Source organism: Salvelinus alpinus, chromosome 5 (assembly GCF_045679555.1).
Source record: "Salvelinus alpinus chromosome 5, SLU_Salpinus.1, whole genome shotgun sequence".
NCBI lineage: Eukaryota > Metazoa > Chordata > Actinopteri > Salmoniformes > Salmonidae > Salvelinus > Salvelinus alpinus.
The window spans coordinates 28,207,949-28,226,509 of NC_092090.1; the positions used below are offsets into that span (position 1 = coordinate 28,207,949).

At 44.8% G+C, this 18,561-nt stretch overlaps 1 protein-coding gene across 6 annotated transcripts in view; it reads right to left on the reverse strand.

Moving 5' to 3' along the window:
• Positions 1-18,561, reverse strand: part of LOC139575836 (adenylate cyclase type 2-like) — a 93,517-nt gene that overhangs the window by 12,992 nt on the left and 61,964 nt on the right. For 4 of the 6 annotated variants that reach the window (XM_071401186.1, XM_071401190.1, XM_071401188.1 and 1 more), the window contains exons 3-13: positions 12,691-12,888; positions 10,490-10,657; positions 10,031-10,180; positions 8,486-8,646; positions 5,602-5,713; positions 5,075-5,202; positions 4,031-4,189; positions 3,761-3,893; positions 3,470-3,658; positions 3,184-3,224; positions 2,233-2,292 (exon numbers count right to left, since the gene is read on the reverse strand). In XM_071401186.1, coding sequence (XP_071257287.1) covers positions 2,233-2,292; positions 3,184-3,224; positions 3,470-3,658; positions 3,761-3,893; positions 4,031-4,189; positions 5,075-5,202; positions 5,602-5,713; positions 8,486-8,646; positions 10,031-10,180; positions 10,490-10,657; positions 12,691-12,888 — 1,499 coding nt within the window. The remainder of the gene's footprint in view (positions 1-2,232; positions 2,293-3,183; positions 3,225-3,469; positions 3,659-3,760; positions 3,894-4,030; positions 4,190-5,074; positions 5,203-5,601; positions 5,714-8,485; positions 8,647-10,030; positions 10,181-10,489; positions 10,658-12,690; positions 12,889-18,561) is intronic. The other 2 variants (XM_071401189.1, XM_071401192.1) reach the window with 1 other exon arrangement.

Sequence of the window (18,561 nt, forward strand, 5' to 3'; positions counted from 1 at the left end):
CAGACAGACATACCGACCGACAAGCAGACCGACCGACACACAGACCAACACGCAGACCGACCGACACACAGACCAACACGCAGACCGACCGACACTCAGACAGACCGACCGACCGGCACGCAGACAGACTAACCGACACGCAGGCAGACCGACAGACAAGCAGACCGACAGCCAGACACACAGACAGACCGACCGACACGTACGTAGACAGACCGACACGCAGACAGACCGACTGACCGACACGCAGACCGACCGACACGTAGACCGACCGACACGCAGACAGACAGACCGACAGACATGCAGACAGACAGATCGACAGACTGACACAGACAGACCGACCGACACATAGACAGACCGACAGACCGACATGCAGACAGACCGACCGGCCAACACGCAGACCGACCGACACTCAGACAGACCGACCGACCGACACTCAGACCGACACTCAGACCGACCGACACGCAGACAGACCAACCGACACGCAGACCAACATACCGACACACAGACCGACACGCAGACAGACGGACCGACACGCAGACAGACCGACCGACACGCAGACAGACTGACCGACACGCAGACAGAGCGACCGACACGCAGACAGACTGACCGACACGCAGACAGACCGACCGACACGCAGACAGACCGACCGACACGCAGACAGACCGAGCGACACGCAGACCGACCGACACGCAGACCGACCGACAGACCGACAAGCAGACTGACCGACACGCAGACCGACCGACAAGCAGACCGAGCGACCGACCGACACGCAGACCGACCGACCGACAAGCAGACCGACCGACACACAGACCAACACGCAGACCGACCGACACACAGACCAACACGCAGACCGACCGACACACAGACCAACACGCAGACCGACCGACCGACACTCAGACAGACCGACCGGCACTCAGACAGACCGACCGGCACTCAGACAGACCGACCGGCACTCAGACAGACCGACCGGCCGGCACTCAGACCGACCGACCGGCACTCAGACAGACCGACCGGCACTCAGACAGACCGACACGCAGACAGACCAACTGACCGACACGCAGACAGACCGACTGACCGACACGCAGACAGACCGACTAACCGACACGCAGGCAGACCGACAGACAAGCAGACCGACAGCCAGACACACAGACAGACCGACCGACACGTACGTAGACAGACCGACCGACACGCAGACAGACCGACTGACCGACACGCAGACAGACCGACTGACCGACACGCAGACCGACCGACACGTAGACAGACCGACCGACACGTAGACAGACCGACCGACACGCAGACAGCCAGACCGACCGACATGCAGACAGACAGATCGACAGACACATAGACAGACCGACTGACCGACAAGCAGACCGACCGACACGCAACCCGACCGACAGACACGCCGACCGACAGACACGCAGACTGACCGTCACGCAGACCGACCAACACGCAGACCGACCGACATGCAGACAGACCGACCCACAGACCGACCGACAGACTGACCGCCACGCAGACAGACAGACCGCCACGCAGACAGACCGACCGCCACGCAGACAGACAGACAGACCGCCACGCAAACAGACACCCATACAGACAGGCACGACAGACCGGCTGACACGCAGACAGACAGGTAGACAGACAGACACGCAGACAAACAGATGGATGGATGCTGGTAAACCAGCCAAGATCATGCAGGTTATTCAGTCCCAGTGTGCTGTGCAGGGAGGCAACTGGTTTAGGCCATTCTCAGCATTAGTGGAAACAGAGAGAAGGGGGGTGGGTGTGTGTCATTCATTCTATAATGTGTGTGTGTGCAGGATGTTGTGTGTTAGTTGAACTCTGGTGACTGAACAGGAGTCTCCCAGCAGTACCCCTGCTCTGTGCCCCCTGCCCCACCAGGAAGGAAACACACACACAGACACAGACACACAAAGACAGACACACACACACACACACGGTATTTATAACAGCACAGTAGGAAAACAAAAAGACACTTTAAACACTTAGTAGAGTGGTTACTATGCCCTGCTTGCTTTGTAAAGGCGTGGGAATCCCTGTGATGCCCTGTTATACAGAAGAGGGAGGCAGCTCTAGGCAGTATGGGGGGGGGTAGGGAGGAGTGTTAACCCAGAAAGAATGGTTGGAGGTTAATGGTGCTGGTGAAACATCAAGATTCTCCTCCTCCACTCAGAAGGGAGAACTTGCGTTGTGAGCCAGGCTGGCACCACTCACTTATAGGTGCTGAGCGGAGGGGCGGGCGAGGAGAAGGGCTCCTCTACAGACTCATCAAAGCTGTCAGGGACCAACAGTGAGAGATAGACACATTCAACATGGTGACATCGTTGTCGCTGTATGGGACTATTGTGTGTTGTATGTGAGGATTCATGTGTGCTAAAACAACAAATGTCTGTCTCCGTAGAATGGATCAAATATTAATAAAGCTTGTATTGTAACTGAATAAAGAAACTATTTTGTTTTTATTAAACATGACATGAAGCCGTTTTTTTCTTCTTTTTTTTTGCCTTGTCTCTGTTGTTGTATCTCTTTAATATGGGTGAAAATTGTGAAATTCCAATAAAAATACTGTAAAAAAAAAAAAACATGACATGAAGAGGGACTGTTCCTGACCAAATGAAAGAACATAGGAAGGGCCACCGACCACATCGGAAGCAACACAGCCGGTTCCTGTTAAGTGTCCATTCACAGTATCGGTGTCCACTAGAACCACAGCTGAGACAAAAGGTGTAACGGGGCAATTTTCTTTTTTCCCTGCCCTGTCTACTGCACTCACATGTGGTTCAGCTTTTGTCATGAATGGGGAAAAAGAGACAACTTCTAAGCCCTTTGCGACCAAACTTGATGACCTTATAAAAAGTAAATGTGTTTGTGTTTTTATATACAATACGTGTAACATTAAGTGGACTTACAAATCGATTAACATTTACTGTACAGTCACTGATCTGTTGTTTGCATTTGGTAATTCAAAAAAAGAACTGGCTTCCTAAATACACCTCAACAACCATAAACACCCACTGTATCAACAGACTGATGCATAGCAGGAGTACCACTCCAGTAAGGGGAGTCTGACGTCACCACTCTGACATGATGCCAGTTCAGAGCTCTTGTTAACATATAAACAAATGAACTCATCCTCTCTGTGTTCTCAGACTTGGCCTTCCTTACCTCTCAGTGATCTTCGAGTGAGCTGTGCGCAGAGGGATGTCCTAGAATTTTTTTTAAAACAACTTGTTATACACATCGTGCGTAAAACAGCAAGAAGTAAAGCAGCATGTAAATATGCCATCAACAGTCGCAACAGTCTTCCACAGGAAATACTGATGCTTGTGGCAATACATTTCAACCTGTTATGCTTGATTTGATGTGTAAAGTGGACTATTTCTGTTAGAGGAAGTATGTCTGGTAATCTTTTCATCAGTTATAATGCAGTGGCCCCCCAGCCGTCACTCACCTTGCAGCGTGATTTTCCATTGACCATGGTGTCTGTGGTGTACCCCTCTCTGCTCTGTAGGTGGGCGAAGGGTTTGACGGCGCCCCAGGACTCCAGGTAACGGGTCATTCTCACTGACGCCCGCATCTTCAGCCCATCATTCACACGCGGCTTGGGCATGCTGCGGCTGTTCAGAGCCTGGTCCTTAGACTGATGACACACACACATGTTAACGAGGAGTACAGTCTCACATATACACATAAGGCCCTTGTCAGGGATTCTGGAGGTAATACATTAAATGAGGTAGCTCACCCGAGGATCGATGACAAGGTATGTCTGTATGTTGAGCTCCTTCAGGTAGGCATCTCTTAGCCCACCGTTCCCCTCCTCCACCTCATAGGCCTTGTTCAGGTGCTTCAGGGTGGCCTCAGTGATGTGGACACGCCTGATCAAGACAAAGATGGGGGTTACTATTAGTAAAATGGACTTACTAGGACTAGGTTACCACTAGTAACTTAATAATGAATGACACCATTAGGATTAAAGATTTACCATACATGGTTAACTCAACTACTAACATACCCAGGTAAGCCTCCAGACTCCATATAATTGGCCAGGGTGACGTCATGTGACCAAACGTCAAACTGCCACTTGCGGAGGCCAATCACACCGCAGAGCACGTTGCCGGAGTGCACGCCCACTCTCATGTTGATGTCCACACCTGTGGCCTCGCGCACTCGTCTGAGGGGCGGGATCAGAATATGTCAGATGTGTGTGTGTGTTCATTTTGGTTTCCCTGGGATTCCTTCTTATTGCTTTGACATCAGAGCCAGCTGAACAAATCAACTATTTCCTTGTTGTCATAACATGCGCACACATGCATACTGACGCCACACATACTCACCACATACGCTGTTGCTACGGTCTATTATCTATACTGTTGCCTTGTCACTTTACCCCTCCCTATATGTACAGTGCATAACTACCTCGATTACATCGTACCCCTGCACATCACCTCAGTACGGGTACTTCCTGTATATAGCCATGTTATTACCTCGTACCCCTGCACATCGCCTCAGTACTGGTACTTCCTGTATATAGCCATGTTATTTTTATTCGTTATTGTTATGTGTATTTACTGTGTATTTATTCCTTGTGTCACTATTTCTATTTTGTATTTCATTTATCTTTAACTCTGCATTGTTGTAAAAGGACCCTTAAGTAAGCATTTCACTGTTAGTCTACACCTGTTGTTTACGAAGCGTGTAACAAATGAAATGTGATTTGATTGTCCAACAGGGCAGAGAGGGGCCATGATAAAGCCTTCCTTTGACAGACCCTCCAATCCTCCACAACACCTGATTATAGAACTAACTCACTCTCATAACCATCATTGACCCAGACAACTCATATCAACACCTACTACTTAGGCCAGAAAGTCCCCCTTGCGTTATACAATAACACTACCCTCCCTACCTGACTTTAACACATCTGATTTACTATACGCTATTTATCTCACAATCTAATGAGAATACATGTTGCTAAAGTCCTGGAACTAACCAGAAGGATCACATGTTTTAGTAATTGTTTTCCCCCCAGAAGGCCTTGGGGCTCCTCTGAACTCACTTGATGGCCTCACACATGTCCAGACCCATCTTCACACAGTTCTTGGCATGCATGGGCAGGGAGACAGGCAGGCCAGACACACAGTAGTAGCAGTCTCCCAAAATCTTGATTCTCATGCACTCGTTCTCCTGAAGAATAAAATAGAAAAATACCACAGACCATGAAGACCATCCAAGAAGCAGACATGTCAACTGGATTTAGCATTAACACAAACAAGGTATCAGAAGTTCTCCTGAAGAACCGAACACACAACACATCCATACGTGTCCAGCCCAAGAACTACATGTACTTGTTTTTAACTATCTGAGATTATTTGTATCATGAAATGCACTCTATAAAATAAATATATTATTAGAATTATTATGATGAAGCAAGCACTGATTAATGCCACATAACAAGTGGATTATGCATTACTACACTGTTGTGTTATCATAATAAACGTAAAAGTGTAGCTAAATATGAAATAAAAGGTGAAAAGTCAGTGTTAATTTAATTAAAGGTGCAAATCTTACAAATTGTTAACTCACCTTTGCAATCTGGTCAAACTTCCCAAACAGCTCGTTGAGCATGATGACCAGCTCCTTCGGAGAGCAGTCGCTGGCCAATCGGGTGAAGCCCACAATGTCAGCATACAGAATACTGCAAAAAGAGAAAAGCCAAGGGTGTGTTTATTAAGACACACGGTTTGCAAAGAAAACAAGAAGCATTCATTATTGGACAAGTTTAGATAGTCCCTCCCTGTTGCACATAGTTTCCAAGCATTTTCTTGCGTTTCATGCTTACTGATCACGACCGACTCAGGACATATGGGGTCAAGACATCAGTGTCATAATGAAATCTGTTGTCTGCATGGATACGGCCAGGCTGGCCGCTACACTGATTAATCCCTCTGATGTTGTTGTATCACTAAACAAGGGTGTCATTGTCAGATAACGGTTGACTCCTGGGGTGTTGAAATGGAGTGGGGCTAAATGATTACAGCTGGAGGTCCTATCTTGGGTGAGCAGTAATCCTAGGGGCTAGAGAGGAGGTGAAGACTGAGTAGAAAGGAGATCGTGCTAAGGGGTTTGGCTCTAAGACATAAACTACAGCAGTGTTTTCCCTATATTCATTCAGCAGCACCGTTGCCTCCACTCCAAAAGATATGATTACAAATAAATATATATATATATATATATATATATATATATATATATATATATATATATATACACACACAGTACCAGTCAAAAGTTTGTATACACCTGCTCAGTCCAGGGTTTCTTTATTTGTACTATTTAATAGAGAAGACATCAAAACTATGTAATAACACATATGGAATCATGTAGTAACCAAAAGTCTTAAATTGCAGGGAACTAGCTTTAAAACTGTAAAATGTTCTCTCCGTCCATAGCAAAATGTGTAGAATTGCATGAAATCAGCTTTAAAACATTAAATAAATGGTCTGTAGCCAACAGGACGGCCACTAAAATGTTTGCCATTGGCCACGTCCACTAACCCGCCCCCCCCCACCCCACCCCCACAATGCTAACTTTGCCACAGCTGCTGATAAAAAATAATAGGGGAAGCACTGCACTGTACACTGATTGGAAGTGCTATAAGCTTATTGTGAACCCTATCCTCCACACAGAGCACCTGACCCAGGCCACCACACATCCAGCCGCCACAGCCTAATCACTGGCTCATTACCAGGGCTCAGAGGGCTAACTGTTGCCAAGGTCAGTCCTCATTAAAGTAGCTAACATTAGCCTATTGCTCGCCAGGCAGACCAGAGAACCATGGCTGCCCAGTAACTCTGACTGACAACAACCAGGTGTTTCCTTGGAAAGAACATGTCTAATGACAAGCATGTCTTGTGTCATTACAAGGATCAAATGGGGAGGTGATTGGGCTATAATTCACAGTAGCACCAAAGGGCTTAAAGGAGGATTCACTCATTAGCCGAGCCACAGCAGCACATGATACAGTCTGATCTTCACAAGGCCTTCTCAGATCAGACAGTTTAAATGTCCCTCCTTTTCTATGAAATCATATTAATTATGGGTCTAAACTTATCAAATCAACCAGGTAGTTACAAATGTCAGTTTGTCAGGCTACTGAGAAGATTGAAGAGTGTTACTGTGTTGACCTTAATTTGGGCAACAAATGGGCTCCCTCTCTCTCCAGGAAGGTAGAAGGTACAGTACAGTCTGTAAGCAATTACAGAGTCTAAAACTTAGGGAATCTATTGAGCCATCTGCCAAGGTTCACTGGATAGGCTACAAAGCCAATGTCTGTCAGCACTTTCTAAATGAATGCCCATAAAACAAAAGGCCTCATTTGGGTCAATGCTCAGCTAACACTGTAATGCTAAATTCCATGAGAACTGACTAGGCATTGTGAGTGTAAATAGACCTCCCAGAGCAGTGATGGGCAACTCCAGTCCTCGGGGTCAGAGGATATCAGGGGAAATTAAATTAAAGAACACAAACTAACTATTCAAAGCACACATGCAACATATGATTTAACCCAGTGTTCAGACTATTGTTTCCATCTTTGCGGGCCGGCACCCGGGTCTCACTGGCCCATGGATCCGGCGGACCTGCTCTCACGTGGGGCCAAAGCCAGGCCACTGGTACTTTTCAGCTGCATTTACATAACAATGGCTAACTGTGAACTTTAACACCTTCTCACAAAGCAACTGATTCTGCTCTTCTAAAGTCCCTAGCTATGGAAACACAATTTCAAAACCAAATCAAATCGTATTTGTCACATGCGCCGAATAAACAGGTGTAGACCTTACTGTGAAATGCGTACTTACAAGCCCTTAACCAACAATGCAGATTTAAGATTTAAAAAATAAATAAAAGTAAAAGATAAGAAAAACAATGCAAAAAGTCTGGGTAGCCATTTGATTAGCTGTTCAGGAGTCTTATGGCTTGGGTGTAGAAGCTGTTTAGAAGCCTATTGGACCTAGACTTGGCGCTCCGGTACCACTTGCAGTGCGGTAGTAGAGAGAACAGTCTATGACTAGGGTGGCTGGAGTCTTTGACAATTTTTAGGGCCTTCCTCTAACACCACCTGGTATAGAGGTCTTGGATGGAAGAATGCTTGGCCCCGGTGATGTACTGGGCCGTTCCAGAAGTAGAAAAAGAGCCAAAATGTAAAGGCGGGGAATGAGAAAATCAAAGGCTAAAGCCAAAAGCAGAGTTTCGTTCAAGACAACATTTGGGTTGGGTAAATATTTTCCATGTGTATTATTTGGTAGACTGAAAACCGTGCTTAGTTTGACAGGCAATGAGTGACAGGCAAAGGATAGGATTCCACTGTATGTTTCTTAGTAATTTTCTTAGAACATAACAGGTTATTTGAACAGGCTGTATGTTTCTCAGTCATATTCTTAGTCCTTGACAGGCTATTCTTGTACTGTACCTGACGTTCTCATGTCTCTTGACGTAGAGACTGTGAAAGTTGTTGTCTTTGACGAGTCGTTGCTGCTCTTCTTTGTCCTTGCAGTCTTGCAGACGCTCCATGATGGCCAGCTTCATCTTCATGGAGATGTAGACCGGCAGCACAGACTGCAGCAGGTTCTCCTACGCAGGCACACACACGTTAGCATCAACACACCACACCACACACACTGTCCGATAGACAAAAGGTCATGAACCCAACCCAATCTGAGTATCAACCAGCTGTCAGAGTGTCTTGCTGATCTAGTAACTCCACTAACAAGGGCCCCATTCATTCAGATTACTGTTAAAAGCTTTATAATCATTGTGCTGCCAGTCTGGTTGTACAGCCAGTCAACAGAAAGATATAACATTGCATTGAGAGCCTCTGGATGGAATAGAGTCAGGTGAGATGGGAATCTAAGAAGTTAATAAGGAGATGTCTCAGGAAATAATTCTTCAATCCCATCATAATTCCTGTTCACCCTTATGATGCAATACTGAGGCACCGGACTACTCTCTTTCCTCTCTCCACTGGTTTGGCTGCATCCACAAGGGGGAAGTTGCCCCTAGGTACAGATCTAGGATCAAATCCTAACTTTAACTATTAGTGGAAGAAATGTAAAACTGACCCAAGACCAGTGTCAGGGGGCAACTGGTTAGGCCTACATACTCTCCCAGATAGATTACCACCTCCTGGTTCAAATGACTGGGGCAGGTTTTCCAGTAAACCGTAAAGCCATTCTGCACAAAGTGGCCATGATTTGGTTCATTCAGCTCAGCTCTGTGCTGTAATTGATCTGGCAGATTCTATCTGACTGGGTCTAGAGAACAATGGCATAGTGCTCTGTGGGAGGGAGGGAGGGAATACTGTTCACCTCAGCGTTGGGACCCATTTCAAACCCTCCCTTCCCTCTTCTCTTTATTTATGGTGCCTGTGCTCTTTGGCTAACCCCTGTGGCACTGCTCCTTTTTTCAGGCTCAATACCACAAAGTAGAACAGAGGCGGTTCAAATGTTAACAATTATATCATTCCATTCTGTCCTGCTAGGCAACAGAGCAGCCAGCAGCCTCCTCTCTCTCATGGTGTGTGGTGTCACTTCCTAAGCAACTATTATTCCAAATGAAAAAAAATTACGGTTAAAAAGCCATTTGAAACAGACATCCGTTTTTACTAACGGAGCACACACAGACATCTACTTAAAAAATCATGAATGAAATTCTATTTGAGGGGGATTTGATCATCGTAATGAAAAATACAAGCTAGAAAACAACAAGGCTACTGGTCTTAAATGAAGTAAAAAATGAACCAGTGCTATTATGACAAAAATATTTTAGCCTAACACTATTTATTAACTTTTATTAGTCTTTCATACTTCCTGTATTCAGTCGGGTCAGCCTCTGTTCAGAAAGAGACACCACTGGGAGATTGCCCTTGCCAAATAGTTTTCTAATCTCAATGGTCTTTCCTTAAAGATTAAATAACTAAATCAAGAAGATAGCAGAGTGTCTGATAAGATGTTCTCACCTGTTGTCTCTTTTCTATCTCCAGCTTCATGCGGATGCCCAGACATCTGAGTGTATCCTGGAAGGTCTGTCTTAGTGTTCTCTCCATCAGGACCTTATGGAAGGCCCCCACCACACTGCCACACAGAAACACCACCGCATTGGACAGCAGCTGGGGACAGAGGGACAGACATTACAACCTAGCTGCACAGCATAAGCATTTTATTGTCTGTTTTCAGAGAAATGTGCCTTACGACCTTAAAAACTCCTTACAGGACATCAAAAACAACACTATAGCACACAATCTCGTTGAAACAAACATGACACATGGGTTATTAAAACACACACACACGCAGTGATACTTCCTGTTTATAGAAAACTACTTAAAGCACAACATTGTGAACATACATAACGTTATGCATCACCAGGAGATCACGTAACACATGTATAATTGTTACTAACAGCATAACTAATAACACACCTGATTGGCCAGAAAGGGACTGGGATCTTGGGTGTTGAAGATAGTGAGGCGTAGAGTGAGGACCATGATGTGAGAGAGTGAGGAGATCACACTGAGCACCACAGCATAGCACATCTGGAAAGGCAGCATGGTGTACACTGTGAAGATGATGAACAGGAAGAAGGGAACCTACAGGAGAAAAGGAGAGAGAGAGATAGGTCAGACTGATATGACATGACACTGTGTGGGGAAAGCGTCTCGGATTGGCAGCACTATCCAAAGAACAAGTGGTTTTACTGGACAACTGTCACCTCAGTGTACTGGCAAGTACAAATATAACTTTTTGATGCTTCTGTTCATGTGTGTATATAATATATGTACACTCAGTGGCCAGTTTATTAGGTAGGCCACCCAGTTCACAAAAATGGTTCGCTCCTACAGACAGTGAGTCATGTAGCCGTGGAATGCTATATAAAGCAGGCAGACAGGCATCAAGGCATTCAGTTACTGTTCGATTGAACGTTAGAATGGGCTAAATAAGTGACCTAAGCAACAGAGCGTGGTATGATAGTCGTTGCCCCTTTGCCTCCAGAACAGCCTGAATTCATCAGGGCATGGATTCTAGAAGGTGTGGCGTTCAAAAGTTGCTCAATTGGTATCAAGGGATCTAACGTGTGCCAGAAAAACATTCCCTATACCATTACACCACTGCCAAATTTCAATTCACATCAGAATTCACATCAGTTGGCAGTGCTGTAATGGTGTATTTTGCCCATTCTAACGTTCAATCGAACAGTAACTGAATGCCTTGATGTCTGTCTGCCTTCTTTATATAGCAAGCCACAGCTACATGACTCACTATCTGTAGGAGCGAACCATTTTCATGAACGGGGTGGCCTACCTAATAAATTGGCCACTGAGTGTTTTGTATGTTATCACATGGAGAAGATTGCATGCTCTGTGGGGTAGATCTTAAATCAGATAACTTCTTCGGGGAAGGAAACAGAAACTGTGTGAAACGTAATTCTGCAATAATGACCAAAGTAAGGATTTGGCATAAGCAGCATGAGTCCATGGCTCCATCCTGCCTGGTGTCAACAGTACAGGCTGGTGGCGGTGGTGTAATGGTGTGGCTAATGTTTTCCTGGCACACGTTAGGTCCCTAGATACCAATTGCACAACGCTTGAACGCTACACCTTGTAGAATCCATGCCTGAAGAATTCAGGCTGTTCTGGAGGTAAAGGGGGGTCTGACCCGGTACTAGATGGGTGTACCTAATAACCTGGCTGGTGTGAAGATGGAGGAGAAGAGTAAGAGGACAAAGGAAGTGGGTGTCATAGAAATACAACATTATGTTAATCACATTACTTTTATATTAGAATGTATTCCTATATTAGTACATTCACACTGTTTTTCTTAGAGGCAACAGAATAGGGCTCTTTGAACTCTCATGTGTCTGTGTTAACGCTGAAAGTAGATTTCCCATGGCTTTGTGATAACCTAAAGACTGCATTCCATTCCAGAGAGAATGGGAAAGAGTTAGATGCCAAGGAGAGCGGGAATGACTGCTTAAAGGTCCCTGAGCAGAAGGCCATCTCGGCATTGTATATTGAGCATGCTGGTTTCCATGGTAGCAGAAGTGAAGGCTTTTACTAGCACATTTAACTACGGCCACACCCACTAAATCAACCTATAGGAGACTTGTTCATTTCCTTTTCTCATTTATTTTCAGATGGAGGGAAGTAGTGAAAGTGTCTGTGTGCCTGTCTGTCGGTGCCAGGGGGACCCAATCTCCAGTTTATTTATCCCATACGGCAGATGAATACTGGACTCCATCATTCTGAGGGAAGGGCTTAGAATCCTATGTTGCATTAGTATTTCTGTATAAACAAGCAGTAAATGAACTAGAGACAGATATCTGTTGAATGAGAGCACAATGTACCTTTGTATAATTTCACGTATCTGTTCTTCGTCACAAGGACTCAGGAAGACTATGAAAAGTTGTAAACGAATCCTGTTTATTTGGGCTTTAACTCCACACCATCGGGTGACTATTAACACTCTATTACTGCAGTAATTATTAATAAAGTTTGATGGTTTTGAAGAAATCTAAAAGTCTCTCCTTTGATTAGAATAATTACCACGACATGGGCTTCAAACATTTATTTTGAAAGCCAACAGGCTTTGTCGTGCAACCTTTATTTAGAGCGAGAGTGTATACCTGGTCCCAGGGCAGGATGAGGGGTCCGCTGAAGATGAAGGTGAATCCCATGGTGAGGTGAGTGGCCCAGACCACCAGACCCAGCAGTCTCCTCCAGCGCTGGGTCAGGGTCTCTGTACACACCAGCACAAACACAGCCAGGAACACACACAGGCTGCAGCTCACCACGCTGACAAATGCACAGTGCTCCTCCGCACTCTGAAACGGAGAGGTAGAACATAACGCACACTGAATCACAATCATGGAATTTACATTATACTCTACATTGAGATATACACACATTCATAGACACGGACGTCATATCCATCTACACACAGCCATACAGACACACAATGCTCTACTCCTCTAATGAAAAGACAAGGATTAAAAAACAGGCTATAGTATACATTCTGTCTGAGGACAGGTTTTGAAGTGTTATATAGGTCAGGTACAATGATATGTCTAAACAACATTCACTCAACTTCCCTTCAACATCATTCAAGTCCCTTTCTTATGCCTATGTACGGTCTAGTCATGAGAGCGGCCCATATCTAATTCAGCATCGTGGCTTATTCAAGCTTATTGCACATCTGTCTCTGCGTCATGTCCTGTTGCTAGAGGCCACAGCATCTTCCTGATTGAATTACACTGAGAGGGAAGAGGAAGGCTCAGATATAGATTTCTGGTGTGTGTGTGTGTATACACTTGCGTCAACTTGCGTGCATGCCAGTTAGCGAGAAAGCGAGCGAGAGAAAGAGAGAATGGGAAAGAGTTAGATGCCAAGGAGAGCGGGAATGACTGCTTAAAGGTCCCTGAGCAGAAGGCCATCTCGGCATTGTATATTGAGCATGCTGGTTTCCATGGTAGCAGAAGTGAAGGCTTTTACTAGCACATTTAACTACGGCCACACCCACTAAATCAACCTATAGGAGACTTGTTCATTTCCTTTTCTCATTTATTTTCAGATGGAGGGAAGTAGTGAAAGTCTATACAATTAGAGAACAGATTGCTTCTGATCCTCTCCTCTTGAAATCTCATCTGAAAAGCAATGACCCAGGTGGGATCTGTTCAGTCTCAGACTGCCATAAGTTAATGTTTTCGTCTGTTGGGCATTGAAATTCACACCAGGTTTTGTTTGTTATCACATGGTGAAGATTGCGTGCTCTGTGGTGTAGGTCATAAATTAGATCACTTCTTTAGGGAAGGAAACAAACCGTGCGAAACGTAATTCTGCAATAATGACCAAAGTAAACCCACAAGAACATACACTCTCTCTAGTGTCCATTGGTGGGTTAAGTTAACTTATGTAAAATGAGGACCATTCTAAAAGCATCCTCTCCGTGCTCTCTTTGACTCTCTTACACTCTCTGTACTCCGTTAGAATCTAGAGGACTTTATTCACCTAAAAACAACAGGGCTCTCAATAGGCCCTTTGTTCAATCTGAGCACAACTATCCTGTTGAAGTACCACTTAGAAATATATGTTGGAATGCCCTCCTCTCGCTCACTGGTGGGCTCATGGTCTCTAACAGGTAGTCTATCTATCCACAATGGAGAGGGAAGTTCTACAAGTTGAACACAGGGACTATATCACACTTGTACTCACAGGCCTGTGCACTTAATAATAGGCATTAGCCTACACATGCTAACAAACCTGCCACGAAAACCTTAGTGGTGGGTTTTACGCCATCAAAAGGAACATAACATTCGACATCCCAATTAGGATCTGGCAAAGAATACTTTAATCAGTTTTTGCCCTCTATGGTTGTGAGGTCTGGGGTCCACTCACAAACCAAGAATTAAGATTGCATGCATAATTTTGCAAAAACATCCTCTGTGCACAACATAAAAGACCAAATAATGCATGTAGAGCAGAATTCAGACAATATCTGATCATTATCAAAATCCAGAAAAGAGACATTAAATTCTACAACCACTTAAAAAAAAAGTGATTCCCAAACCTTCCATAAGAAAGCAATCACCTACAGAGAGATTAACCTAGAGAACAGTCTCCTCAGCAAGCTGGTCCTGGCGTTCTGTTCACAAACACAAACAGACCACACAGAGCCCCAGGACAGCAACACAATTAGACCCAACCAAATCATGAGAAAGCAAAAAGGACAATTACTTGACACATTGGAAAGAACTACCCAAAAAACTAAGCATACTGGACTGCTATTTGGCCCTAGACAGAGACTACAGTGGCAGAATACCTGAACACTGTGACTGACCCAAAAGTAAGGAAATCAGCATAGCCTTGCTATTGAGAGAGGCCGCCATAGGCATAGCCTGTCTTCTCGAGAGTCAGTTATGTGCCCACAAAATGTGGAAACTGAGCTGCACATCCTTACCTCCTGCAAATGTATGACCATATTAGAGACACATATTTCCCTCAGATTACACAGACCCACAAAGAATTTGAAAACAAATCCAATTTTGATAAACTCCCATATATATCACGTGAATACCACAGTGTGCCAACACAGCAGCAATATTTGTGACCTGTTTCCACAAGAAAAGGACAGTCAGTGAAACAAACACCATTGTCAATACAAACTACACTGAACAAAACTATGAACGCAACATGTAAAGATTTGGTCCCATGTTTCATGAGCTGAAATAAAAGATCCCAGAAATGTTCCAGATGCACACATCTACCATAAGCCGCCTCTGTCGTTTTAGAGAATTTGGCAGTACTTCCAACTGGCCTCACAACCGGAGACCACGTGTAACCACTCCAGCCCAGGACCTCCACATCCAGCTTCTTCACCTGCGGGATTGTCTGAGACCAGGCACCCGGACAGCTGATAAAACTGTGGGTTTGCACAACTGAAGAATTTCTGCACAATCAGGAACAGTCTCAGGGAAGCTCATCGGCGTGCTCGTCGTCCTCAACAGGGTCTTGACCTGACTGCAATTCTGCATCGCAACCAATTTCAGTGTGCAAATGCTCACCTTTGATGGCCGCTGACACGCTGGAGAAGTGTGCTCTTTATGGATGAATCTCAGTTTCAACTATACCGGGCAGATGGCAGACAGCGTTGTGTGGGGGAGCGGTTTGCTGATGTCAACATTGTGAACAGAGTACCCCATGGTGACGGTACGGTGGGGTTATGGTATAGGCAGGTATAAGCTACGGACAACAAACCCAATTGCATTTTATCGAGATACTGTGACGAGATCCTGAGGCCCATTATCGTGCCATTCATCTGCTGCCATCACCTCATGTTTCAGCATGATAATGCACAGCCCCATGTTGCAAGGATCTGTACACAAAGCTGAAAATGTCCCAGTTCTTCCATGGACTGCATACTCACCAGACATGTCATCCATTGAGCATGTTTTGGTTTCTCTGGATCGACATGTAAGACAGCATGTTCCTGTTCCCGCCAATATCCATCAACTTTGCACAGCCATTGAAGGAGTGGGAAAACATTCCACAGACCACAATCAACAGCCTGATCAACTCTCATGTAGCGCGAAATTTGTGACTGGTTTTCTGATCCACATCCCTACTTTTTTAAGGTATCAGTGACCATCTGCCCGGTATAGATCTGTATTCCCAGTCATGTAGATTAGGGCCTAATGAATTTATTTCAATTGACTGATTTCCTTATATGAACTGTAACTGTAACTTTCAACAAAAATGTAAAAAAACGCAACCTGCAACAATTTCAGTTTATATTGATCTGTCTATTTATTTTCCCTTTCGTACTTCAACTATTTGCATAGTTACAATACTGTACATAGTCAGCAAGAATATTTGAAATGTTAATTTCAGATTTTTTATTTCACTTTTGTTTAATATCTATTCCACTTACTTTTGCAAATGTAAACATGTTTCAAATGCCAATAAAGCCCCTTGTTTTCCTTTAGGAGGGAGCAGTAATGAGACCTGATGATGGACCTAGTTTGGCATCAACACCTGAATGAGAAAAGTGCTACAGTGCCTCAGGCCCTGCCAATGTCAACAGCATGAGTGTGTCCCAAATGGCACCCTTTCACTTATACAGTGCACTACTTTTGACCAGAGCCCTTGTCAAAAGAAATGCACAATATAGGGAATAGGGTGCCATTTTAAGAAGCAACCACATCTTTGTTCACTGGCCCTGACTGACTGAAGCCCTGTAAAACAACACATTTCACTGCACCTATCCCGTGTTTGTGACAATAAGGCACTCACCTGTCAGTTTATTAGGTACACCACCCTGTTCATAAAAATGGATTGCTCCTACAGACAGTGCCTTGCTTGGATCGCTCCTATGTGGCTGTGGCTTACTACTATATAAAGCAGAAATCGAGGCATTCAGTTGCTGTTTGATTGAACAAAACTAGTGACCTATGCGACTGAGCGTGGTATGATCGCTGCCAGGCGACCTCCTGGGCTTTTCACGCACGACAGTGTCTAGTGTTTACCGAGAATGGTGCGACAAACAAAAAACATCCAGCCAGTCAGCAGTCCTGTGGGCGAAAACAGCTCGTTGATGAGAGAGGTCGAAGGAGAATGGCAAGAATCATGCAAGCTAACAGGCGGGCCACAAACAGGCAAATAAAGGCATCCAACTGGCCTCACATCCACAGACCACGTGTATCCACGCTAACTCAGGACCACCACATCCGGCTTCTTCACCTGCGGGATCATCAGAGGGGATGCTGAGGAGTATTTCTGTCAGTAATAAAGCCCTTTTGTGGGAAAAAACTAATTCTGGTTGGCTGGCCCTGGTTCCCAAGTAGGTGGGCCTGGCTCCCAAGTGGGTGGGCCTATGCCCTCCGAGGCCCACCCATGGCTGCACCCCGGCCCAGTCATGTGAAATCCATAGATTAGTGTCTAATGAATATATTTCAATTGATTGATTTCCTTATATGAACTGCAACTCAGCAAAATCTTTGAAATTGTTGCATTTATATTTTTTTTATGTACTTCCCCCTCAGCTCAGACCTGCAATAACTCTCATAACACTCCTCTTTTATTACACTGAGGGAACCTACACTACAGTTCAAAAGTTTGGGGTCACTTAGAAATGTACTTGTTTTCCATGAAAACATACATGAAAAGAGTTTCAAAATGAATAGGAAATATAGTCAAGACGTTGACAAGATTATAATAATTATTTTTTATTGAAATAATTGTGTCCTTCAAACTTTGCTTTCGGCAAAGAATCCTCCATTTGCAGCAATTACAGTCTTGCAGACCTTTGGCTTTCTAGTTGTCAATTTGTTGAGGTAATCTGAAGAGATCTCACCCCATGCCTCCTGAAGCATCTCCCACAAATTGGATTGGTTGATGGTAAATTCTTACGTACCATACGGTCAAGCTGCTCCCACAACAGCTTAATAGGTTTGAGATCCGGTGACTGTGCTGGCCACTCCATTATAGACAGAATACCAGCTGACTGCTTCTTCCCTAAATAGTTATTGCATAGTTAGGAGCTGTGCTTTGGGTCATTGTCCTGTTGTAAGAGGCAATTGGCTCCAATTATGCAAATCTCCCACTTTACCACCACCAAAGCTTCTTAAACTCTGAAGTCTACACCAATAACATCATCTCTCATGTATTGCTACGCCTTGAATGTTGTTTTGAGGAGACATAAAACAAAGATCTCAATTATTCAATGTACTACAGAAGAATAACATACTTATTTACAATGACGGCCTACCAGGGTTAACTGCCTTGTTCAGGGGCAGAACGACAGATTTTTACCTTGTCAGCTCGGGGATTCGATCCAGCAACCTTTCGGTTACTGGCCCAACGCACTAACCACTAGGCTACCTGCCGCCACACAATGGTGTCTTTAATGTGCTAATTTACATATCTCCATCCATTATCGGTCAACTCATCCAGAGAGGACATCACATCCCCTGAGGGGATATTACTAAGTCATTCAAAAAAGC